At 45.6% G+C, this 25,823-nt stretch overlaps 1 protein-coding gene across 7 annotated transcripts in view; it reads left to right on the top strand.

Annotated features, from left to right (window-relative positions):
- Positions 1-25,823, top strand: part of FRMD4B (FERM domain containing 4B) — a 91,731-nt gene that overhangs the window by 47,211 nt on the left and 18,697 nt on the right. For 5 of the 7 annotated variants that reach the window (XM_083869759.1, XM_083869758.1, XM_083869757.1 and 2 more), the window contains 6 exons: positions 2,945-3,001; positions 3,938-3,960; positions 17,297-17,380; positions 18,583-18,648; positions 19,723-19,780; positions 20,690-20,776. In XM_083869759.1, the coding sequence (XP_083725885.1) occupies positions 2,945-3,001; positions 3,938-3,960; positions 17,297-17,380; positions 18,583-18,648; positions 19,723-19,780; positions 20,690-20,776 (375 nt within the window). The remainder of the gene's footprint in view (positions 1-2,944; positions 3,002-3,937; positions 3,961-17,296; positions 17,381-18,582; positions 18,649-19,722; positions 19,781-20,689; positions 20,777-25,823) is intronic. The other 2 variants (XM_083869761.1, XM_083869762.1) reach the window with 1 other exon arrangement.

The raw sequence follows: 25,823 nt of genomic DNA, 5'->3' as shown, positions 1-25,823 counted from the left end.
GGCAGTCCCTTCACTTCCCTGCACCTTTTTTTCTGTGATTTTTAGTCCCTTTGAAGGGTGGGTTGATCTTCAGGTTGGTTGTGGGTTTTTTGGTTTTTTTTCTCCTGAGCCTTGCTTAGAGTGGCCCCAGTGTCCTGCCACTGTTACTGTGTGGTGGCCCAGGAAAACAACTAGGGCTGGTCCACCCTGCTCTGAGGTTTGGAGCAGCTGGAGGGACATGGTGGCAGCCCTGCTCCTGGGGTGATCTGTTTGTCCCCTTTGCTTGGTCAAAACACCTGCAGCAGCTTCAAGAGGTCAAGTTGTGGAGGACCCTCTTATCTGTTCACTCCTTTACAGCTTCTGAGCAAATGTGTTTGAAACTGAGGGCACTGGCACAGCAAATCCCTCACTCTGAAAGCAAAGACTGAAACTCCATCACTTGGAGAAGTCAGTCCCTCTTCATGCTCTCTTTGGTCTCCTAAAACCCTAAATGAAGTGGTTTGTGGGTTCACTGTTAACACTTATGGCAATGCCATAGCAGCCAGTAAAGTGACCAGAGTTTCTAAGGTCAGTACCTAGGAAAAAGCAAATAAATACAGAAGAGAAGCCTTGTAATTATTATTGCTAATTAGTTAATGGCTGTGAGGTGCTTTGAAGATGAAAAGTGAGAAGGTGCTTGGTTATTAAGTCCCAAACACCCCTGTAAGGCCAGCAGCAGCTCTTGGAGTCAGCAGAGACTGCTGCAGCATCTCTTGGAGTGCTGCTCAGCTTATCTGGGAGACAGCAATAAATCAAGAGGGTTTTGGAGAGTTAAATCTCCCTGAGTTTCTTGTAGGCTTAAAAGGTGATGAGCCACACGTAGCTGATTCTGCCTTGGGCAGGACAATGGTCTTGATGAGCTTTAAGGTCCCTTCTGTCCCTGTTTTCCCTGATTTTGTGATCCAGGGACAGCTTTGCTGAGCCAGATCTCAGCTTTCCTGCTGAGCTGAGGTTCTCTGTGATGATATTTTCTCCTGTGTGACTTCTCTGCCTGCTGGTGCAGGACACCGTGGTGCTGAGGTGACCTGATCTGCAGTAATCCTCTCAGCACCACAGCTGGCATCAGAGGCTGCTTGGGCAGATGCAATTTGAGCTTTCAAAAAGCCAGCTCAGATGTGCATGACAAAGACTAACCTGATACAGACCTGGAAGTAACAAAGTGCCTTAAAATTGCACTTACGTGAAGAGTTTCTGGGCTGCAATCTTGTCTCTTTTCTTAAGCACCAACATGAAAGAGATCTGAAGGAAGGATGCACTTCAAGCTATTATTTTTTTCTCTCTTAACTTGTGATGCACCCCTCCTCTTCTTCTAATAAAATACATCTGGGAATGCTTTGGTGCCACACCTGTTGGGAAGGGGAAATTCCTCTTGGTCTGCCTGTCAGAGAAGCCTGGGGGAGTGCTGCTGCTGGAATGTTTTATTGACAAAGCTGGCAAAAAAACTTCCTTTCCATGAAAATTGAATTATTTGTTTGTTCACTTTTGAATTTAGTCTCTGTGGGCCAGACCTGCAGCTGTGGTAAATTAGCTCAGCTCCAGATGTGCCCTAATATATTTCGAGATGTCATTTCCCTGTATCTGTATGTAATTCTGTAGATCTTCCTGCTGCCCTGGTTTTGGCATTATTTCAGCTTTTGGTCTGCTTTGTCTCCTCATTCAGCCAACAGATCCTGGGGACTAAGGATGTGTTGGGATCTCAGTGACATGAGGCAGGCATCATGCCCACTATTTCCATTTGCAGAAGGGCAATAAGAAAAATCTGTGTTCCTGGGCTGCTTCATGGGCTCAGTTTTGTGCTTTACCCACTGTTTGCAGGATAGGATGCAGGAGGAGTAAAGAGTACAATTGTCAGTGCATCTGCTTTACTCTTCCTGTGTCACTGCTGGTCCCAGAGGAGAACCAAGGCCAGGGGTTTTCCTGGTAAAAAAAATGACCTGGGAAGTTTGTCCTTAAGCTTGTAAGCAGGAGGAAAAAAAAAAAAAAAAAGTAGTATCCGTGTGTAGTTTTGATGCTTTGGCACCTGTAGCGTTTCTGAGGACACAGGGCTGGTTCTGGAGTGGGCTCAAGGCACAGATTTCCAGCATGGGGTCCATGCAGTTCTACTGAACGTTGCTCTAGAGCTCCAGTGGGGTTGGAAGAAATGAAGGCTGTAGGATGCAGACTGAGCAGGACAAAGGACTCGGTTTGTGCTGTCCTTGTGATTAATCAGTATGACTGCTTTAGCATCAGGGGGCTGCATACCACAGTGACAACAAACAAGGAACAGTCCTAAAACTGTAAGCAATAAAACTCTTTATGGAGAGATGGATGTTGGTTTTCTCTTGGCTGTCCCAGTGGTTGCTGCACCCAAGTTCAGCTTCTGTACTCTGGAGAGCACAAAATGAGCTGGGAAATACCTTTTCTTATAAATCGTGTCAGGGGTTTAGATCTTGTCAAATACTGATGTGATGTGCTCCTGGGTGTCATCCAGCCAATATCTGCCATTCCCCATCCCCGAAAGTGCTGAATGCCGGGCTGGACGGGGCTTGGAGTAACCTGCTCTGGTGGAAGGTGTCCCTGCCCCTGAGAAATGGATGTTAAGGTCCCAAACACCGCTAGTGCATGATTGCAATCCAAACCAGAGCTGTGACCATCGCCCTGGGATTGGGGTGCGCTCTGAACCATTCACATCCCTTCCCTGCCGCAGGCACAGGCTGGCACCGTGCGGGGAACACGGAGCGGCATCCCGGGAAATGCAGATTTGTAAAGAAAGCAGGCAGAGGGCAGGGCTGGGGCTGTGACAGCGGGGGGACACGGGGCGGGAGCTCCTCTCGGGGGCCGGAGCCGGCGCCGCCTCCCCCGGTGCCCCCTCCCCTCCCCTCCCCTCCCCTCCCCTCCCCTCCTCCCCCGGGCGCGCCCCGCTCACGCTCCGCTCTCTCCGCCACAGGGGCAGATCGAGGTGGACAGCGAGACCGTCTTCAAGTTGGCCGCCCTGGTGCTCCAGGTGAGTGTTTTTTCCTCCCCGCCGGGTTTGGCTCAGCGTTTTCCCTTTCCCGGTTTTTCCCATAGGGATAATCCCCCGCAGGGATGTTGATGGGGATGGGGGGAGTGGAGAGGGAGCTGCAACACATGAGTAATTTTTTTTCTCTCTCATTTCTCAGTAAGGGAAATATTTATTCGAGGAGTTTTAAATTGAAAGAGTAAAAAAGCTAATCAAGGGAAGTCATTTATCTGGGCAGGTTTCCATTCAATTCATCACTTGCCCTGATTTAAATACATTCCAGAGATCTGGGAAGGAAAGTGTAAATATTGTAGCTAAATCAGCTGTATTATGCCTGTGAATCTTCCGAGCATATGGTTTAGATACCTCTGTTATGTTGAAATATACAGCGTCACTTTTCACTCTCATTAATTTAATTTTCTTCTACTGGGAGTTAAACTCCAGTTATTTACCGCTTTCTATGAAATAAAATTCTACCTTTAAAAAACTGGGGGTTTTTCTCCCTTTGCATTGTCATTGACAAAGTGCCACAGCAAAGCTGCAGCAGCAGCAGCTCGATGTGCCTGAACAGTTGTTTTCATCTCGAGTGAGCACAATTCCTCCCAAGTGCTGACCTGACTGTACAGCCAACCTTTGCCTGGATGAGAGAGGAGAGGGAGAATTGTATTTCACTCCTTGTGCAGCGAAAGCGACATTTGATTTGCAATGTGAAATTCATCCCCGTTTTGGAAGCAAGTTTTGTTTGTGCTGTAGGTGGATTATCTACAGCTGGGAGCACCAGGGGCCAAGTCCAGCTCTTGAGTGTTTTGCAGGGAGTGAGTGTGGCCGGGGTCAGGATCTGCCTGCAGAGCTGTGGGAGTGGGGAGCTGAACAATGCTGGGAAAACCGAGGGGTTTGAAGAGATCGTGTTTTAATTCTGTCACTGTTTTTCAATTGTAGGAAGCTAAAGGGGACTATTCCAGGTAATAACATTTTCCTTTCTAATGCTGGTGTGCTTGATGGATGTGTTTTTCTGTGTTGGCATTGTACTGCAAACAATCACAAATGGGGGTAAAGTCCAGCTGCGAGCAGTGCCCAAAGAAAGTGAGAACTGCTGCTGGGCTGGATAAAATCTGAGTCTGCAGGGTGAGTAATGCCTTTTGTGAGCGAGCTCTGAGTCAAAACACTGTTTCAGGCAGCACATTTTGCTCCCCTCCCAAAAAGTGGGTGCCACAGTGGGAGAAGGGGAAAGCTCCACACTTCCCTGCCGGAAAAGCCTGTTCTTTGCCAAACTTTTGCCAAGCAAACCATTGCCTGTGCTTGGGTCCCTGGGGGTGACTTTGCCCACAGCCCTGCCCGTGCAGGGACCATCAGCTGCCCCAGGGATCAATGAGCTGTGTGTGTTCTGCAGCTGCCCCGGGGGCTCTCCCTCCCCACACTTGACCCAACAGTTGTGCTGTGCTTGATGTGTGACCCCCTTTTCTCTGCTTGAGCTGTTTAAAGCTGCATCATCAAGTGTGGCTTCCCCTTGGAGGTGCTCCTTACCTAGCTCTGCTTGTGCTGGGGGGCTGCAGGAGCAGGTGGGGTCACACCTGGACCTGCTGGAGCCACGGGGAAAGACCTCCCATTAGAAACAGCTCGCTGAGCAAATAGAGATTCGGGAGATTGGCTTTGGTCACGTTAATATTTTACTCCTTGCTGGGTTTCCGTACCATTTGCAGGGAGGAGAGGTGTGTTTTACGCTTCAGCTACAACAGAGAGCTCAGTACAGACCTGTCTGCCCAAATGCAGGGGGCAAGTCACGTTTGATTGCCAGAGTGCCTCTGCTTTCCCTTGAGGGGGCAGTTGTCAAGTAAATGCCAGTGCCAATCCCCAGACCCCTTTCCTTCAAAGGCCTGTCAGTTCTCTGCTGAAGGACACGCTCTGTGGAGTCCATCAAACCTCCTCCTCCTGTTTGTTGGCATGCTGTCACACCTGGCAAGGAGAAAAACGTGTTTTTGATCAGCTGGGTGGGCTGACTGTGCAGACCATTTCTGTTCCTGTTCATGCTGTAGACCTGCTTTGTGACCCCCAGTATATTGCTGTATAATACGCTGCATTTTTCTCTAGAAAAAAAACCTTATCTTGCCTGATCTCTACAGGGACGCCCTAAGCTTAGCTCAGTTTAGTCACAGATAACCAGAAAATCACTGCTGACTCCACAATAAGTAACTTGTTAAGCTGTAGCAACTGGTGGCACAATTTTCTTGATTCTCAAGAGCAGGGGTTAATGCTAAAAACCACCTTAGTGGTGAAAAGCTCCCTGATGTGGTTTAAACTTAACCCTGCCTCCTTATCATTTGCCATAAATAGTTTGTAAGTATGGCCTCACGAGCCCAAGAGCTGTGTCTGTGGTTGTTTTCCATGGTTCCCTGGACACGTTGCAAGGAGTGGATTGCCCATGGGTACCTTCAGAAGTATTTAAAGAAAACTGTGGGGAAGAGCAGCACTCTGCTACAAGAGTGATTTCCAAATGCAGCTCTTCCCCTAAGAGTTGCATGGAAATGACTGCAGCAATTGTTTCCTCTGCTGAACTGAGCATATGTTATGCCCCCATAGCACATGAATACAGCCAGCTGTCCCAGGCCCAGTGAGCACACCAGGAGTGAAGGAATTTCATGTCGCATATCACAAGTGGTCCTTTGGGCCAGCGCTGATAAAAGCACTGGCTTAATTACCAGCATATCTTAACAACGACACCAAAGGATTGGCCCTTGCTGTGCTGCACAGGCTGTGTCCCTGCAGCAGTGCTCCTGGGCACTGGGATTTGCCTCCCTGCAGCAGTGCCTTGAGTTTAGTGTGTTCTCTGCTCGCTGTCATTTGGACATTCTGCTTTGAATCACCTTCTGGAATGTGGCTCTTGCACCACCTGTGCTTCCGTGAGAATGTGCAGGTTGATTTTTTTGATGCTGGATTAGTGCTGAATGAACGCAGGTAAATACAGGAATTGCCTGAAGTCCTGGAGATTAGCTCTGTGGAAGTGAGGGTTGGGCCAGTCCGGGCAATGCTGGGGTTCTCTTCCTGTCTCATTTTTCACACACATCCCATAGGCAGCTTTTCCTCGGGGACACATCCTGTGGTGGGGTCAGCGTGTAGAGTTCCCACTGACGTCAGCTCTGTACCAGGGCCTGTACACTCAGACTCCTGTGGTTCTACAGGAACCTCTTTCCCAATCCACTGCTCAAATTCTCAGATAACACCCTGATGGCAGGGAGCTGCAGCCTTCTGAGAAACACCCTCCCCTGCCCCATGCTGAGTGGGTGAGCACATTCCTTGGAAATCTGTTTCTTTTCAGTGAGTGAACCTGACACGTGGGTACTTGGAGAAAGTAAAAAACTTTCGATTTCTGCACTACAAAGGTGACTCTGCAGAGGCTTTGCAGTCTGGTAGCACTGGCAGCATGGGAATACCAGGGACTTTGGGGTTTGGTTCTTGTAGGTGCTTTGCAGTAGGACCCCAAGGTCCTGAGCTGAGCTCTTACAGGGACAGGGGTTTCATAGAATCATTGGGTTGGAAGGGACCTTAAAGATCATTTAGTTGTGCCTTATTACTTGGGAAGAGACTTTATGTGAGATGAAACACCCAAGTCCCACTTTGAGAGGACCCTGGTTTTGAAGACATCTTTATAAAACTTTAGTGCGTGCTTCAAAATTGCACCCACAGCATGTCCTGATTTGGACAACTCCAGATTCTCAAAGGCAGCCTAGACTGGCTTTGGGACACAGGAGGAATGATGACAGAGGTGGGTGGCAGCAGACCATGGTCAGTGTAGCTCACCATGTACCCATTTCCTTTTCCTGTTTACCCAACTGGTGATCCCAGCCAAGATAATTCCCTGCTGTGTGTGATGAAGAGGATGTCACAAGGATTCTCATTGAGCTGTCCCTCTCCCCCACTCCCTGAGATAGTGTCAGGGCTGCCCTGAGCAGAGCAGGACACTCCTGCAGCTCTGCTGTCCCCAGCAAGGCTGGGATTCTGCAGATTCCTGCCCCTCTGCCTTCCTGTGCAGTGCTGGGCACGCTTTGCTCAAGAGGAAGGATGTAACACTGCCTCGTGTTTGCTTTTCACGACTCACCCATGACTTCCAGTTGACTGCTCCTCCTTTTGAGCTGAGTTCCCAGCACCTTTTACCCAGCTCCTGCAATAGGAACCCCAAACAAGCATTAGTCATTGATTGGAGTTTTGAAACTCTGCGTGAGTAAATTGCGTTTCTACACACTCCTATTTGCAAATGAAACAGAAAAATCTGCAAGCGTGGTTTTATGAGATCTTGGTTTTTAAACTTTATGCAAAGGTTTTAGAAAGGGAATGTGATTCAAATTGCAGCTTCTGGCGTGGCTCAGTTTTGGAGGAAAAACATACATATTCTGTTTATTTCAGGAATTTTATTTGAATTTTAAAGAAACAGCGTTTTAACAGTCTGTTAATTATTCATCTTGTAAATATGCAGCTTATAAAGTCTAGCCTCCTTGGGAAATAAATGATTTAGCTGCATTTAGTTCACAAATTAAACATCTGCCATCAAAAATGCTGTAAAATATTACATACTTTTTATTTTCCTTTGTAGCTTGATGAGAGAGACAATTTATAACCGAGAAGTCCTAAATGCTGTCCTTGCATTGAAAAAATGTTTATCAAAATCAGATTAGCTACAGGGACTATATAAGGAAAGTAAGTCGGGGGGAAAAAAAAAGTTTATTTTCTGACTGATAATCTTGGACTGTGTTTTCCCCAGTACCATTTCCAGGACTGAAACCCAGCCATGCTCCCTGGAAGTTAATTAAATTGCTGGAGGAGGGCTCCTATTTTCTTTAAATAGCTGACACATTCGTTTTTGATTCTGGCCTGTGGGCTGCAAAGATAACTCCCGACTGGTATAACATAACACAGACAAAATAATGAATTCCTGATAGCTGACATGTGCGAGGCACCGGGGTTTTATCGTTATGGAGGTGATAAGGGCAGTTTGTAAAAGGGAAAGGTTTGGGTGAGAGATAGCCCTGCGACTGAGGCTATGGGGTAATTGGTTCAGAAACTCATGATTTTTAAAATTCTGCTTAGGAAAAAAGTGAAGTTCTTGATCTAGGTGCAGAAAGTAGTATTAACAATTTGCTCTTAATTAGGAGTGAGTGCTCAGAGTGATGTTTTTGGGTGTAGTGTTTCGTTGGGAAGCTGGATATTTTACCAGGCAAACCGGAAGATCTTCTGGTAGAAAAGAATGTGGGAAGGATAACTTGGGCAGTGCTAGAAAATAGCTGTTGGAAAGAAGTTAATGATTGTCTGATAGCAAAGCACCTGCTCACTCTACCGCTAACCCCAAGATTAAGGTACCCTCAGGAACAGGACACACCTGAGGTCTGTTGGAGGTGGCTTGTCCAGCCTGTATCTGGGAATTTTGCCAGGTTTGTGTGACCAAAATTCCAGGTGTGGCCGCACCCAGGACAGGGGTTGTAGCAGGAAGATAATTTCAGGGATGAGTTACAAGGGGACATCTCATCTGGCAGCCAAAGACCAGAGCCCAGTCTGGATCCTGTTTCATTCCCAGGTATTTCCTCACACCTGTGCCAGTGGGTGATACAACAGAGCTGGTGGGTCACCAGAGGATTCACTCTCAGAACATCCACCTGGGGCCTGTAGCAGCAGTTTAGTTTAGTTTCTGATGTTCTTTTCCATGCATTTTTTAAATGCCCATGCACTGATACCCTCAGCCTTTCTCCAGGCTGCCCCCAGCTCCTGTGGGCTGTGTCTGCCTGGCTGTAAATCAGTGCTCAGCACTGGCGCTGCCTTGTGCCCCTTGTGCTCCTGGCCCTTGTTTGTCAAGTGACTCATTGTGTGCTTTGCCTTTCAGCTGTGACTCCCAGCACTTTTCCTTTAAATACCTGCTGAGGCACTGGCTCTGAACCATTAACTCTCTCCTCATACCCAGCTCTGTGCTTTCCTTACTCCTTCTTTTTCAATAGACAGCTAATTTAGGACAAGATAAGCAAAGATTTGCTTACTCAGAGCCTGTTAGTTGAGGGGGTTGATTATTTCAGTTTATTTGGGAACATCTGATGAACCAAGGTAGTAAATAAGCAAGTTTAGGGAAAGTCATGTTTCGTGTCTATTTCAGACAATGATGGTGATCACCCTACTGACAGGTATCAGATACTCACTTTCCCAAGAGCTTAATTGAATTTTATGCCCTCTTCAAAGAAAGCTGCTTGAAGACTGCAGTCATTTTCTCCAGCAGGGTGAAATTTTTGCTTTCCTTGGTGAATCCCTGCAGGTTTTTGCCATGAGGAGCAGGAGCTGAGGGAAGGCAGCAGGCAGAGGGGAGCCAGGCAGGGAACTGCTGAGCTCCATCTCCCTGAGCACTGAGGCAGCAATTATGAGATGAAAACATTGTTTTCTCCTGGTGTTTTATTTTTCATGTAAACCAGGTGCAAATACAAAGAAAAAGTACTTAAGATGCCATTTCTTGGATAGACTTTTCATAGCAACAGGGTTTTTTCGAGTGGTGCTACTTGTAGATTCATCCAGTTCATGGCAGACTAAAGCATATCCAGCCTGCAGTGATGTAATTGTAATGGTTTTTACAATTTCCTATTTTAAAGCAGTTCTGTAAGGACTCTCAAGGAATTTGTATAGAATGCTTATTATGTAGCAGATTAATTAGGTGGAAGCACTGTGGGTGGAAATGAGCAAAAAGGATTAGATGAAGAGGGGGAAAAAGAAAAGGATATTTGCAGTAATTTAATAACCTGATCTCATGGGATTTACTACTTGTATATAGCAATGTAACTGTTAATATTCACACATAATTGTGGCAGTTTGGTAAGGAAGAGTGATTTTTAGATTTCATATGCATGGTGTTTGTACAATTTCCAGAGGGGCAGAAAAGGGGTTACTGTGTTTTGTCCTCTTTAATAATCCCTCCACAATACTTTCTTTTCTTTGCTTTTTCTTCTTTTTTTTTTTTTAATTATTTTTAACTCAGAAAGCAGAGCTAGAGTGCTTACAACCCTGCCACCTAGAGAGGTCTTTTGTGTGTGCTCTGCATCCAAAACAGATGAGAGACAAGGCAAGCAAGGTGCCAGGAAATTCAACATCCCCCAGCTTGTCTCCCATGCAGGGAGGAAGCCATCCCATGGGGTAGCATCATGACATCCACAGCCATAGGTAAAAGATGCTTTCCCCTTATTCCTAGAAATACATGTTCAGTATTAAAACACATGGCTTTTTCCTATTGTAAAAACCACATTTCATGGGTTTTGCATTGTAATGTATTCACCTTCTTTTTGTCGAATATCTGCAAAACTTTCTCAGGTCTGCAGGGATTATTTTCCAGTCTTGCACCCTCAGCTATGAGCAGGAGTTTGGACTCTGGTCTGATTCCTAACAACATCCTCACTCTAGAAAAGCAGGAGTAAACCTTTTGCTTTTCCTTCCCATGGTGGCTGAGATCTGACACATGAAGTGTATTTTGTGCTTTGAGGAAATGGACCGACAGCTTTTCAGCCTCAGCTTTTTTGCTTTTGCAGATTTGTCAGGTCTTTATCATTATTTGGACACTTTATTTTTCTTGTGGTTCCATGTATCTCTGTATCAGCCGGGCTGTGATAACAAGCTTTAAACTTTGCTACTGTACTCAGACATGCTAAAAACTCACAACTAATATGGCTAAGCTGACCTTTGTGTGAACAGGAAGAAAGTGTGGATGTTAGAAACAACAGTCTGTTGTTGGGAGGGCTTGGGATCCTTCAAGCATTGTATCAGCTGTGAATATCCATCTTTTGCCTGGCAGTAAATCCCCAGGTACAGCAGAGCCATTCTGCTTTTGTCTGGTTTGTAGGGGAGCACTGCTGACATGTGCTGTAGGTATGACCAAGCAGCTCTTTAAACATGGATATGCCATAGCAGATCTGTGGGATGGGACCCACCACCCCACTGTAGGTGGTAGGTCCAAGGACCAAAAGGGTTTTTGTCTTCAGAATATTCATGTTTCACATCAAGAGCTGTAAAAGAGGACCTGAGGATTTAGGGCAGCTCCAGGTCACAGATTTTCCCTAGTCATGACAAGCTGCTTCCTTGGCCCCTCTTCCTTGTCTGGGAGTTGTAGCACTGCCTGATTCTGCCAAGGTGGTTCTGGGAGCAGCTCATGTTCCCATTTATCTGCACCATGTCCTCGTGTGGAGAGGTGTGTGCATACAGCTGACTGGAGAAATGTTACATTTTCCTTGGTGCTCTTGGCCCATCTTCCAAAAGCCAATGTCTGGGGTCACCAAACCCCAGCAGATCTGCAGCTGCTGCTGCTCTGCCCAAGAGTTGGGCAGTGCTTGGGAAGCAGAGAAATTTGGCTCAGGGAACAACAGGGCTGGAGCTGAAGGTCAGGCCTGGGAGTCCAAGGCTCTGGTCCAAGTATAGGGAATGGTTATCCAGTCCCATCCACACTTTGTGTTTGGTGCAGGTCCCCCCTGAGCTGTGAAACTAAAGCTGTTGCAGTTGCACAAGGTGGGAACCTGCAGCGTAGCCACAGCCTAAATATCCAACAAGCTGGGGCTGAAAAAGCCATCTGCACTGCTTATCAGGGTCCTTTTCACAGATGGGGTTGGAAGGCTCTTAAATGCCCCTTCAAGTACCTCTCTGAGCAGGCGGCTGCTATCTGGTGTTCAAGTGGCAGCCCCTGCAACCTTGCTCCCACCAAAGCTCCTGCTGCCTGCAGGGAAGGTCGGACTCTGACAGTCCTGTACCAATGGCAGCCCCTTGTTCATGGCCTTTCCACATCCTGGGCTCCCTTGAATAGAAAAATAACTTTCTTGAGTGTGCCAGCAGACCATAAACTGAAAGGTTGGGAAGTGATGGGAAACGTCTGGCATTTGTCATAAAAGAAGATTTGTCCGAGAGTGCATTTTTCAAAGTCCTGCTGCCAAGATCCCGCTGCTCTGGCATACTCAAAAGCTGCTAAATCCATCGTCTCTCCCTGTACCTCCCCTGCTCTCTCTTCCTTTCCCTCCCTGCCCCTTTTCTCTCCTGCACTTTTAACCCTGCTTATTTTTTTTTCCCTTCCACTGCCTCACTGCTTGCTCCTCACACCTGTTTCTCGTGGTACCTTGAAGGGCAGAGCAGCTTCCAGGGGAGCCTGAGGTTGCCATGCTCTTTATTTTATGACAAACCCAAAGCCTACAGAATAGGCACCTCTTGCTGAAGCAGCCCAGCTACAATAGGCTGGTCCGTGTTGCTGGTTTTCATCCATACGTGTAATGAATGGGAGCACCTTGGAGACCTTGGTGATGTTTCCCTGAGTCTCTGGTCACTTGAGAAAATCACTTAAGGACCAGGTTAGGGTGTGTGCAGCAGCAGAGGATGTTCTTGTACAATTTGGTGCCAAGGAATTCAGTGGTCATTCTAAAGAAATAAGGCTATTACTGACATCAGTTGAATAATTTGACCCACTGAAACCCTTGCCAAGCTTTCAACCATCTGCTCTAATTGTGTGCTGTTTTGGAATGTTTATTTTGCTAGCTGTAAATATCTTGAAGACAACGAGGTGACAAATCCTAGTGGAAACGTTTTGAATCATATTAATGGTGTAGGGTAATAGTGTGTCATCCTTTTGCTGCGCAGCTGCACATTTCCTTGAATCTCATATATAATTCTCAAATTTGCTGATATTTAGGTGTCCATTAAATAACTTTCAGGTTAATTTTGTGAGGCTGATTGACATTTTCAAAAGGCAAGGCCACTTTAAATTCTATCTGTGCTAAATTTCATTTCAAGAATTAACTGAACATAACCAAATGCCATTCATGAGAACCTGGGAGTGACTTACTTCAGTGATCCTGTAACAGCACAAGAGAGAGTATTTGTGTGAGGTCAAAAGGCTCCAAGAACAGAGGGAAGTTGCTATACAAAGCACTTTCCCTAGTGATAAATTCATACCTTATAACATGTTATAAAGGCAATTCAGCAGAGGCAGACACACCTGCCCTTGCTTTAGTCAGTTAAGAGTTGTCTGAAGTCCTGTTCCCATCGAGTTGTTAATATTTACAAAGAATCTGTGGGCTGATAAGTTTCTATGCTGTACTCCAATATATGGCTTTTGCTGCTGGGTGTGTCACTTGCTCTTCATGTTTGGTTAATCTCATTAACCACATCTTACTCCATCTAAGCTCTTTACCTGCGTTAGCAAGGGGCATAAGCTGCTTTTTGACAGTGGGTGTAGGGAAATGCCAGGTATTGACAAATGGTCCTAATTAGCACAGTTCTGTAAATCTTTGCCTGGCAGGGAGTGTTGTATCATTCCATTACAAGCTGTCAAGATGTGCTTTCTGGGGGCATAAATATGTAACTCTTTTTTAATTTTCAGTAATGTGCTCTAGAGGCAGAGCATGCCATGATGGTCTGGCTTGGTTCCTTCGTGGATTTCTGGTGGGGGTTTTATAGCAAGATGCCTAAAATTTCACTGTAACATCAGCAGGTTGTAGGAAGCTCATGAAATTGGTCCTGTTTTTGCTGCTGGAGACAGTTTTAAGTGGGAAGTCCAGTTGATAGCATGGTAGATCATTAAATGTTGTTACTGGTTGTTTGAGAGTCAAGCTGCCTTCCCTCTCCATGGAGCTGACGAGCAAGGCGTGCTGGGGACAGCATCTTGCCCAACGTTTGATCATGTTGGGACAGAGAATTAATTATGGGCAGTACCAGGAGTGCAAGTTGAGGTTCAGCGTGAGGAGGCTTTGATGCAGATTTTCATTATTTCCATTTGCATTGCCCAGATTAATCCAAGTCCTGCTTTGTATCTGCCAGAGAGAAAACTCCTATTTAGAGGGTGGAATAGGAAGGAAAAGGTCTGTCTGCTCCTTTTGTTTAATTCTTCTCCATAGTGGAAAAATACTTGAGATGAGAGTTTCCTATATTCTCCTCCTGGGGAATAAACAAACCTTTTGCCAAAAAATGTTCAGTCCCATTGACTCTGGGGCGGTTTTAAGTTTATGTATTGAAATCATGCCAAAAACCACCAGTCCAGAAACCCCCTCCTTAGCAGGGGTCAGATTAAATGGAACTTGGGCTTCCCCATCCCGACAGCCTTGTCCTGCTCCTGGTGGGAACCCACCATGGACGTGCCAGATACAACAGGGGGTGTTTGGCCGGCTGATAGTGGGGTTGGTGGGACATCTGGAGCCGGGGCTGTCTGCCCTGGGATCGCTCTATCGTCTTGTGGTCGCTGTGAAACCAAACAGGAACAGGTCATAACTCAAAGCCTCAGCTCCTGCTATCGGGAGTTGTCACCTCTGGGGAACCGCTGGGGCTTGGGAAAGTGATCCTGAAGGTCAAGGGGAGACTTGCTCGGTGCAGATGAAGTGATAATGGACTCTGTGCAAGGAGGGGGAGGACCACTTTGAGGCTTTTTATTATCCCTGAAGCCGTGAATCATCCCCAGTGCTAATCCTGGGGCGTGCAGTCAGCAGATCGAGGCTGCTTCGTGCCAGCCTGCACTGTCTGAAGGCACAGGGAGCTGTGCCCTGTCTCTCCCAGGTCTTTTACATTTTTCTAGGATTGTTTCATGCTTGATCTCACAATTATGCAGGGGGAAAAAAATTCCTCATGTTGCTTCTCAGAGAGTTTCAAGCCTTATAAGTCCACTTTGATGGATTTCTCCCAGTGCGTGTGGATGGGATGGTGTCAAAACCTCAGGATGTGAGTTTGGGTCCCATCAGGAAGACAAATCCCAGGGGGCAATTTTGCCTCATAAAATCAGTGTATTATTCTCTGTTATTGCAAAAAGTTGTATGGGTTTGTAGGTTGGCAGAAGAGGAGAGAAGGCCCAGCAATGCTGTAAATTGTCACAGCTCTGTGGCCCCTGCCTGCTGACAGTCTGGGTCTGGGTCAGTGCTGCAGGGACATGCCCCCTGCCATGGCACAGACGTGGTGACAGCCCTTTGATCACTGAATGTCCCAGCTCAGAGCCCACAGGCCCTGCTCGGAGGTGAGTTTGCTGGCTGGCCCTCAAAATTTAAATTCAGTGGTAGACATTTTCATATTGATGAGCTGCTACTCATCACTCAGGCTTAACTAGCACCCTTGTTTTGGCATTGAGGAGGATTAAGTTGCTACTCAGCCAGATTTGGAAAGGCAAGGGGCCCAAAAACCAGAGAGGTGAGAGGTCCAAAAACCAAGCAGGAAGGCGAGTAGTTTTGTTGGAGGTCACAAATGTTGTAGGAGGTGGCATTTCAGAGCATGGGAGATGCAGCTGCCAGGATTGGTGGCATTTCTGCACACTCTCAGTGATGAGGAGGCTCCTGGCCCTGTAAGGGTTGGTGGAAGAGAGTTTGGGACCTCTCCCCCCATGTGTAGAGGTGACAGCTGGGTGTCAGCTGTCCCCTGTGCCCGGCTGCCTCTGCCAGAGCTCAGCCCTGGCCTCCCACATCAGCCTCCTTATTGCCTCAGCCCTTACAACCAGGTTTTTAAATAGGGGTTTAATGACCACCCATTAAACCTCTGGTTATGAATACTGCGGGGCTGAGAATCTACATTTACAGGAACAGCCCTTTTGTTTGGTAAAAATGAGCTATTTTGTTAGTGCTTCCTTCCAAAACCTCTCCTGCTTCACTGAAGTTCCCTGCCAGCTCTGCCTGCTGGAGCAGCCATTGCTGTGATGAGTCAGGTTTAAAAATAGGAGGAAAACTGTGTTTTAATAATCAATTATCCTGTGAGTCTGTGATTGAAGTTGGACCTTAGGAGGTCATCTGGCCAAACCCTCCAGCTCCAAGAGGGAGTTCAGGCCAGGTCGCTCAGGGTTTGGGTTTATTTTTGTTTTTATTCTTTGCTCTGGTTTCTGAGGCCTCAGAAGAACATGCTCTGTATCTGCATTTCCATGTCACCCTACAAACACCTGGTAATCTGCCTTCTCTCTTCAAGCCTAGATGTGCTGCAGCCTTTTGATCCCATCAAAATGTGCTTGTAAAGAGGTGAATCAAACTCAGCTTTTGTGAGCATTGGCTGTATTTGAGCGCTGGAAGAAGAGACCCTGATTTTCTGCCCAGCTGTCCCTGTCTGTGACACTTGGGTGCTGGCCAAGCTTGCAAAGAAAAATGGATATTCCTGGCAGAAGAGTGCAGGGACCAGCACTCCTCGGTGCTAATTGACCCCTTCTTGGCAGCTTCATCAAAGATATTGAAGAATAAATAGGCTGTTGATTGAGCTGTTTCCTCAGAGGTGGTCCCCCTTTACCCAGGGCTGGGGAAGAGCCTTGCAGGGTGATTAGTCCATGCTCCCGAGGAACAAAAAAACTTTTTATCTCTTGCGATTTCCATGTGCCATCTGGGAGATGGAATCCTGGGATGGAGGAGATTGCTGTGTGCAGAGCTCCATCCACTCTAGGGATGCACAGGGTGAAGCGAAGGGGGACATAGCTCTGATGAGAACTCTAATAGCTCAATCTGATGAGAAGAGAGGTTAGGAGCAGAAAAAAACGCCTTCAAGGAAAAGCCTGGACAAAGTTGAGGCAGATGCTGATGGACGTGACTGGTGCATTCTTTGCATAGAGAAGTCGTGTTGGTGCTTGCTGGCGCTGCCGCGAAGGCACGCAGAGATCCTGCTGAAATGGGGCGTGCAGGTTTCAGCTGATGAATTAATGGACCGTGTGAGGAGAGAATATGAACCATTTTACCCATGCCTGTAAATAGGTTTTGAAATATTCTGCTGGGGTTTTGTCATGACAAATTGCATTCACATACTTCAACCCCCCCTGTATTTCATTTGAGGTTGGGCCTAGAGTCCAGAATATCTGAACTTTCTGTACAATGGGCAGTCCAGGAGAACTGTTTTCACTGAAAATATTTTAAAGCATATGAACTGAAACCCTTTGTTTTGAATCAGATCACTGTTAAACTTCTGAGATTTAACAAATACCACACTGCTTCATGAAATGCATTGTCTAGAGGTAGGGCTTTAGCTGAAGACAGAGCAAAATTTAGCACTACAAGCCTTACCTTTGGGCAGAGGCTTTCCTGCAGCTGTTTCAAGGCTCATTCTGCACTCAGCAAATAGGCTGAGGGTGTGCAGAATAAATATTGATACGGTGGTGGCCTGAGCACCACGTGTGTGTACAATGAGCCTGCATGACACCATATCCATCACTGCCATGTGAGAGGGCCTCTAGAGTTACGTTGCTATGACAGCCTGAAATGGGGCAACATGACACATTTGTGAGTAGCAAATACAGCCCTTCCTTCTGCCCAAACTGATGAGTCCATCTCTGATTCACTAGCACTGACTCTGGGCCATTTTTTGCTTTTGCAGTGATGAGAACACTAGAAAAGACTTGAAGACACTGCCCGTCTTTCCTACCAAGACACTGCAGGAACATCCATCACTTGCTTACTGGTGAGCTGTTTAATTTAAAATGTAAATCATTGCTGTGAATGGTAACAAGAAGATCACTTTTAAGCAGTTTGCAAACTCCTCTGAAAGTTTTCAGCCCAGGACGTGGAATTAATTGCTCGTGTTCAAGCATTTCCAGTTTTTAGAAGATGATAAATTATGCAAGATCTGATGCAAATTCCTCCTTCAAAGTTTGCTTAAATTAGATTGGTGTGTCAGAAACTGCTGGATCAGAGTATGTGGGGACCCTGCAATAGAAGGAGCTGAAGTCTGAGCTCCAGCCAAGCCTGGGTTTGCAGAGAGCACCTCGGTCTTCATCTGTCACACACTGGAGCCTTTGTGGTGGGCTGACCTTTGCTGGCTGCCAGCTGCCCACCCAGCTCCTCTCGACAGAACTGGGGAAGAAAATAATCTAGAAAGGCTTGAAAAGGAAAGACAGTTCCAATTCCAGGGCTTGGATTTGCTGTAAAGGAACACAGCATTTAGGATGAATCAGTGATATTGTTTCCTTGGAATTTATGCCCTTTGTGCAAATTCAACTCCCTCATTTGTTTTGGTTTTTTTTAGGATTGATGTGTACGTGATGGATTTTCAAGTATACCATGCTTGCTTATTATTTGTTTGTCTCTGAATGAATGCTGCTGGGCTTTTCTTTGCTTTCAAGTGTCTGACACAGAAATGCATATTTTATTTCGCATTCCTCCAAAACAAAATGTTGAAATATGTTACAGAAAGAATGCAAAAAAGTCATTGCTGACAAATGTGTTGGTTTTTTTCACCTATGAAATGTCAGGGAGGGGGAAAAAATACATGGGAATGAAAACAGCTCTAGTTAAACTTCTCCTGTCTTGCATATGGGGCATTAACCAGCCTTTGAAGTTTGGGTCCTTTAGAAAGTTAGGATGAATTTACACAATTAGCACCATTCTTCTGCAGCAGCATCTGCAGCAGAACAGGCTGATCCGAAATGGTTCGTTAATTAGTCTGGGAGGCAGGATGTGATGGTGGGGATCAGCCAGGCAGCTCCACGCTGCCTAATGAAGGGTGGGAAAGAAATCCGCAAGAACCAGAATGTAAACCAGAGCAAGAAACGTGCAGAGGGACCCTTCTCTGCATGCTGAGCAGGTGGCTGAGTTTTGGCAGATGCTGTCACACATGAACAAAGTCACTGAGCCTCTGAACTGGGTTTTGTGCTTGGTTTGCAGTGAGGACAGAGTAATTGAGCATTACATACAAATCAAAGGTCTGACCAGAGGACAAGCCATCGTTCAGTGAGTATGACACTTGATGATATTTTTATTTTTCTCCTGGTGTGGTTTTTTTTTGTTTGTTTGTTTGTTTGTTTGGTTTTTTTTTTTTTTGGTTGAGAAGTGGCAAGGCAGACTGGGTCACTATTGTCTGTTCATTTGTATCTGTCATATTCTCTTTTTATTGAGTTACATTGCAAGGTGGAATTTTTTCAAGTCTCACACTTCACAGGCTTACAATTCAGCATTTGTGTAGTCATTTGGGTACCTCAAATACAAAAGAAATTGTTCATATCTTACTTTATTGGAAGACACTTCTCCGTACCTTGCTTGCCATCAATTAATTTCGCTCCAAACTCTTAAGGGTGTGTATTACCCTAAGTCCTGTAAGAAATTCTGAAACGTTTAGAATTTGGCTTTCAAAACATCAAGGTCTTCCAAGCTGCCCACTGAGCCTGTGGATTTGTATTTTTCATTTACCATTAATATTTACTGTTCTTCCTACAAGCAGATGCAGTAGGATGTGTTATGAGATGCTTGAGATGATGGCCATGGCTGCACAGTGCAGACTGCTCGCAGTTTTTCTCATGTACCTTAGTGCCTGTAAATCTGTCTCAATAATCTGTGGTCTTTTTTTCAGTAGGAACAAGGGAAAAATGGGCTGTTCCATGGTTCTCTGAATTGCCTCATGAAACAGTTGTACAATGGCATAAACACATTCATTTGGAGCCTATCCTTTGTAACCAGAGCTCCATAATGGAATAATTATAGGCAGGTCTTTATTGCCAATATTTCCCAAAAGGCTCACATGTTCAGTTCAGAATTTTTGTTTTCAGTTCTACAATCTTCTGATAAGAGATTGAATGTTCTGTTGTATGAGAGATTTTCTTTTTGCTTTAGCTGGGCCAAAATACCCCATCTTTCCCCAAACCAAGATGCTCAGTTTTTTTTCTGAGAACATGGGCCTTCAATTATTAAGGCCTTCAAAATATGCAAATGATAAATGACATGTCTTGGATGTATGTGTGAAAAAAATATGTTAATAGATATTACTCCCTCCAGAGAAAATCATCTGATATGCTATAAATCTGTCTGCAGGTACATGAAAGTGGTAGAAGCTTTGCCAACATATGGAGTTCATTACTATGGAGTAAAGGTCAGTAACTGCCTATAGATAATGTGATTGCTGAGCTTATTACATGGACTTGCATTCCTAAAAGAGCAGTTGGATGATTCAGTGCCCTTCTATCAGTATGAAACTCCACATTTTTCAACCTCTGTAATTTTTCCCCATTCCATGTACTTTAAAAATTGTTTCCAGAAAGCAGAAAGGAATCTTTGTAAAACCTCATGTAATCCTATCAGGAGCTACATTCCTATCATCTTAATTAAACTGGATATCGCTGCTAGACCTGAAGCAGTTAATAGTTTCCCCAGAGACATTAATCAAGATTAGAAAAACAAAATGTGGAAAAGACTCCTCCTAAGTGGCAGGTGATTAGTGGTGTGTGCTTGGAGTGGGGAAATGCTGAGAAATACTTTTGGAGAGTGATGGCAATACACCATTTATTCCCATTTGTAGAGCAGAGCCGGGGCCAAAGGGTTTTGTGCCGAAGAGCTCAGCAGAGATGATGTCTCCTTACTTTTGAGTCGTGGCCATGACTGTGGTACCTGAGAAGCTGATGTTTTGTGCTGGTGTCTCCTCCTGTGGCTGTCCATGCCTGAATATAGTGGTTGCAGTCACTGGCCACAGTTTTTCCCTGTCCCCTGTCCTTGCCCTTCACAGCCACCCCTCCAGCCAGTGACACCCCGTTGTTCCAGCAGCACTGTCGCTTTTCTGTCCACGTTGCACAGCCACCACCTGAGGTTTTGTGCCTCTGCCTCAGAAGGCAGAGGGAGAAAGTTTCCATGTTCACCCCAGCAATCCACTTCACCTCAAATTGTTTGCCAGAAGATCTTTGTTCTGTACCTACTCGTACTTGTCACAGAGTGAAAAGGGCTGTGTAATCTTGGAATTGCCTAATTCTTGAGGAGCTCTTGATTGACGTAGACATCCATTTTTCAGGATAAACAAGGAATCCCGTGGTGGCTTGGAATAAGTTACAAAGGAATCGGCCAGTACGACTTACAAGACAAAGTTAAACCCAGAAAAGTAAGGTTTTTTTACATCTGATTGTTTTTTTTTTTGTGGGGGGAACATGGTTTGGAGTATGTGTCAGAATATTCTCCTTTAAGCTGTTGCTTATTAGACTGGTGGGCAAAAGACCAAAGGCTGGAGGCAGGAGGAGATTTCTGCTGGCACTGAGGCAGTAAATCTCTCCCTCTCCTAGATAGTGGAAACTCCCTTTGGGAGCTTTGGCTCGTGTGTCTTGAGTTTGGTGGTCTCAGGGTGGGAATTTTGGCAACCCCCAGGGGTAACCACAGAAATACGAAGCCGTTGTGTTGCTGCAAGGCCTTGTACTCGGGCAGTGTTTTCACTTCACTTTTGTAGGTGGGGTTTTTTTGTGCATGAAGCATAAAAGGCTCCACTGATATATGCAGAATGTGAGGGGAACTGGGTGAAATTGAAGGCTTGTTGGAGCAACTGTGTGTTTCTATAAATTCTAAGGAGTAATTGAGAATAAATGCCAAGTACTGGAGGTCATTCTTCTCCTGCACTGCTTTCCGGTGTGTCTTCTGCAGAGTGAGCTCTGCCCACACCCTCCTGTGCTGTTTGAACAGGGCAGAGGGTCCTGTATTGCTCTGCTATGGAAACCCACCACACACCCACCCAACACATGGCGTGGTGGGAGCTCTCCCCCTCCTGTAGCCACATGTGTGTCCTTGTGACAGCACTGAGCCCCAAAAGTCTTTGAAGGGTTATTTAACCCCCATGGGAGGTGGGAGAGCCAGGGCTGCTCATGCTGGAGCCATGAGAGATGGGGATGGGGCTCGTTTCTGGTCATGTCTTCATTGAAACATCTAAGCCATGAGGGGATGGAGACCTGGGAGTTTGCTGTTCTTCTTTCCCTGGGAGTGATCTGGGCAGGAGTTCACAAGAAGTTGTGCTCCCTGCCAGGGAGTTTTTACATTTGCAAAATGATATTGTTTAGTGTATTGGTGCCAAAAAGCACAGCTTAATAAAACTTCCTTGTTAAAGAGTAGTCCCCCTCTTCAAGCTTTCAACTTGATCTTCTCTTTTTCCAGAGTAGACTATGACTTGGTTTCTTTCGGTGTATTTATGTACCTGTGTGTCCAAGGGTGAGCTCTCATGTCCTTCCTTCACTTTGTTTAGTAAAATACAGAGTTTTAGCTCAGGTGTCTCTTCCCATGCCTGCACTAAGAGACAGTAACACAAGGGGAACCCTTTGTAAATCAACATGATGAAGCCATTGAATGTTTAAAGAGAGCATCAAGGAGGCCCTCTTGCCCTTGAGCACTTCCCTGATTTTAGGCAACATCTATAAGATTTTCCTGCCAGGAAAGGATCATTCTGCAGCCAAGATGTCCAGCTGTGACCAGCAATGCTCTCCAAGAAAACGGAGCCTGCCTGGCTGGAAGCATTGCTTTGCCAAGCATTTTTTATGCTTGTGGGATTTCAGTTTACAACATCAACCAGGCAGATTAAGGAAAAATTTTTAAGGTCAGCAGGGCCCAGATACCAAGTCACACCCTGCTACAGTTAGTTACGAGGCGTTGTCTTTGAATACAGTGGGAGTTGTGTTTAAGAAAAATAAAATAAAAACCAGAGGTCATCTCTGCAGTGGAGGTATTACAATGAAAATGAGAGTAGTTGTTGGCTTCACTGAAATTATAATTATACAACAGAGGATAGAGGTTAAAAGGGAAGGTGAGAGAGAGAAGCCTAAATGCAAATGGAAGGTTTAATTACAATAATCTCATTGAAATTGTGGGGATGGATATGGCTGTAGTGTCCTTAAGGATTTGTCTGGTGTCAGTGCAAAGGGACAAAAATGATGTCAGCCACAGCTTGTCCTGAGCCATGACTGCCTTTAACAAGTGGCTAAATATACAGACAGTTTCTTTATATGAAAAACGTTTCAGGGTTTTAAATGCAGAGTGCACTTTGGATACGTGATTGGAATCAGATCACTTCTGGGAGGAAAAGCAGACATCAGGTCTAGAGGGGCACCTACACCCAGGCTTGGGTTTGGAGTTAAAATGCTGAGATTCTGCTGCTAATTTCAGTGTAACCACAGCCCTGCTGCCTGTGATGGAGCAGACAGAAGTTCCTTTTAATCTGTATTATTGTTTGTTCATATTTATGAATGTATCAGAATTTATTTCAGAGAGAGGAGTATGTACAGCTTGCCTGAATCTTCCAGGAGTCTCTGGAGTAGCAGTCAGGAGGGGAATAGACATGTAAACTATTCCTGTCTGTTGGAGCAGTGGTGCTAGTTTTGCTGGATTTAGCAGAATTTTCTTGCTTTGCTTTTTGGGAATGGAGCCAAACTCACAACTGTCGTGTGAAGGTGTTATCCAGCTGTTTATACTGTGGATCAAAACTGCTGTTGTGTTTATCCCTAGCCATCTGGGAAAGAGCGTCCTCATTGTGCTCCACTTCTCCAGTTGGTGATGTTTAAATATACATGCAGCTGATTATTATAAATGGAGAATTAATAAGAGGGAAAGGCTGAGTCCAAGTCGAGTGATGACTGAGTTTGCCTTCCCAAATTTTAAAGCTACAAGTGATCTCTGGGTATGCAAACCTCTCTGATACTGGTTGTGGTTGGATAGCTGCAGCATTTTGGATGGGAGGCTTTTAACAGGAATTGGTGCCTGTGCCCCAGTGAATTCACACCAGGAGGATTTATTTTGCTGCCCATGTCTTTTCTGCAGTGCTGACAGGTGTGTTTGTTTCTCCGTAGAATCACAGGGATCTTGCAAGAGCCAAGTCCATATTTAGAATAAAATTTTACTATTAATAATAGAAATAAAAAATACATTAGCTGCACCCATTAATGGATAGTCAGTTAAATCCAAAGAAATTTAACCACCCTCTTCAAAAAGTGAAATCTTTTGGCTTTATCCAAGTAGGTCTTCAGGCAAAGACACGTAAATGCGAGCCTTGGAGCGCAGTGGTTATCCCAAGATTTTGTTATTGGATCAACACCGGTGCATGAAGTCCAAGGCTGAGAGCTCCTCACAGGAAGCAGCTTGCAGGAGAGGCCTGGATGAAGCAATCTGCAGATCCCTATCACCCAGCCCTGCCACTGCTCCATCCTCACCATCCATGAAGGGAGTGTGAGGTGTTGGGGAGGCTGGTGTGTGAATTGGGGCTGGACCTGGAGAACCTGCCCTGGCTGTGTAGAGCTGGCTGGGGAGGTTTGGCTCCAGCTATTAATATTTTTCTGGTTGACCTGAGACGGTTTGGACAAGGGTGTTTTGTTGCTCCAAGTCACTGCTGGGAGCTTGTGTTGTTTCAGGAGCAGTTTCTAGCAGTGCCCAGGTGTCACCCAAGACTGCCAGCTGGGGCACTGAGGGAAGCACTGGGCTCTAGTCTGTAACAGACTGAAAAGGGAGAATTATTTTGTGTGTCCTTTATGAAAATTGTCTTTGTGGATAAAAGCAGTGGCTCCACACTGGCTGGAGGTTATACTGAGCTCACTTGATTATCATCCTGAAGTCTCACGGGGCATTAAAACAGACTGGCTTTGGCAGTCCTTGTTCAGATTTGAGCTCAGACCTGGGGTTAGTTCGGCAGTCCTGCTGCTTTGCAGACATATTCTCTTTCAGTTGCAGTTAATATTGAGAGTCAAATCCTGCTTGGAGAAGTGCCTCCTGCTTGCTGTGGGGTGGCATGCCAAGATCCTGTCCCTGGTATCCTCTGAATCAATTAGGAAAAGTATAAAACAGGTCCCAGGACTTGGTTTGTCATTTCAAGCCAGAATAGATCTCCCTTTATCTCTACCCCATTCTTCTCACTGGCAAGATAAACAATGTATGTCTTGTTAATCTTGTTAAGGGAGGGTGTATTAAGGCATGAGTTGAGTTTATTCTGTGTTCAGCCAATATGTGAGGATCCTCTGAGGGCTGGAGAAGGCAGCTTGCTGGCTCTTTGACTTGTTCTCCCACTTCATTGTGTTTCTGTGGGCGACTCCCTCGTGATAAATTAGCTGTGTTATCTGAAGAGAACTAATCTTGCTATGGTATTGTTTAAAATGTCCAAGAATATCGGTTCTACTGCTTGATGTCTTGACTGCATTGTGTTCTCAGAAGTGTTTTTGTTAGCATATACTCGTTTTGAATTGGGTAATGTTTATCACAGGATGCTGTGGGCTGGAAGGAACCTGAAAGATCATCTTATTCCATCCCCCTGCCATGGGCAGGGCCACCTTCCACTGTCCCAGGTTGCTCCAAGCCCCAGTGTCCAACCTGGCCTTGGGCACTGCCAGGGATCCAGGGGCAGCCACAGCTGCTCTGGGCAGCCTGTGCCAGGGCCTTGTCACCTCCACAATATCTCTGGCTGGATTTAATAATTCCAGGGCTTTAGCTTTCCAGTCCAGACCCCTGGCTGCTCAGACAATTTCTCTGTATTTCTCCCAGTCTATATAGGGGGTTTTTTTGTGTCTGAGTTTGTCCAGAGGCTCTTTGTTCATCCTTGCAAGCCTCCTGACACTTTCTCCTGACTTTCTCTTTGTTGGGATGCATTGCTTCTGAGCTGTGAGGAGGAGGTATTATGGTATTTCTTTCTTAATTCAACATATGCTGAGTTGATGCTAAAAGTTTTCCCTTGCAGAACATTTACTTCATGTAAATTTGCTTCCTGCTTTGCTGAATAGTTCAGAACACAGCAGCATTGGGACAGTCTTCTCAGCAGGCAGCTCTAATTAGGCAGAGATTTCTTTTATTGTGTTTATTTCTCACCAAGCCATTGATTTAGCTAGAAGATACTAACCTGACATAATTACTTAAAATAATTTATGAGCTTTTATGAGATTGCTCTGAAATTCAGTTCTTTCCAGATGTGCAAAAAGTTGCTTGAACGTCATCTGCTGCAAAACACAAACGTTTTGGGGCAGTTTGATGTTGAGACATCTCTCAGCCTTATGATGCCAGTGCTAGTGAGGACCAGGCAAAAAAGGATCATAAGGTATTAGAAAAAAATATGATTGAAGAAGTTTTTAGAGGACTGGCTTAATATTTAAGGGCTGAAGGATGCCTGCAGGTGAGCTCTGCCAAGGTAAAGCTGACACAGG

The sequence above is a fragment of the Zosterops lateralis genome (assembly GCF_965231275.1).
Source record: "Zosterops lateralis genome assembly, chromosome: 11".
Classification (NCBI taxonomy): Eukaryota; Metazoa; Chordata; class Aves; order Passeriformes; family Zosteropidae; genus Zosterops; species Zosterops lateralis.
This window is presented reverse-complemented; position numbering and strand designations above follow the sequence as displayed.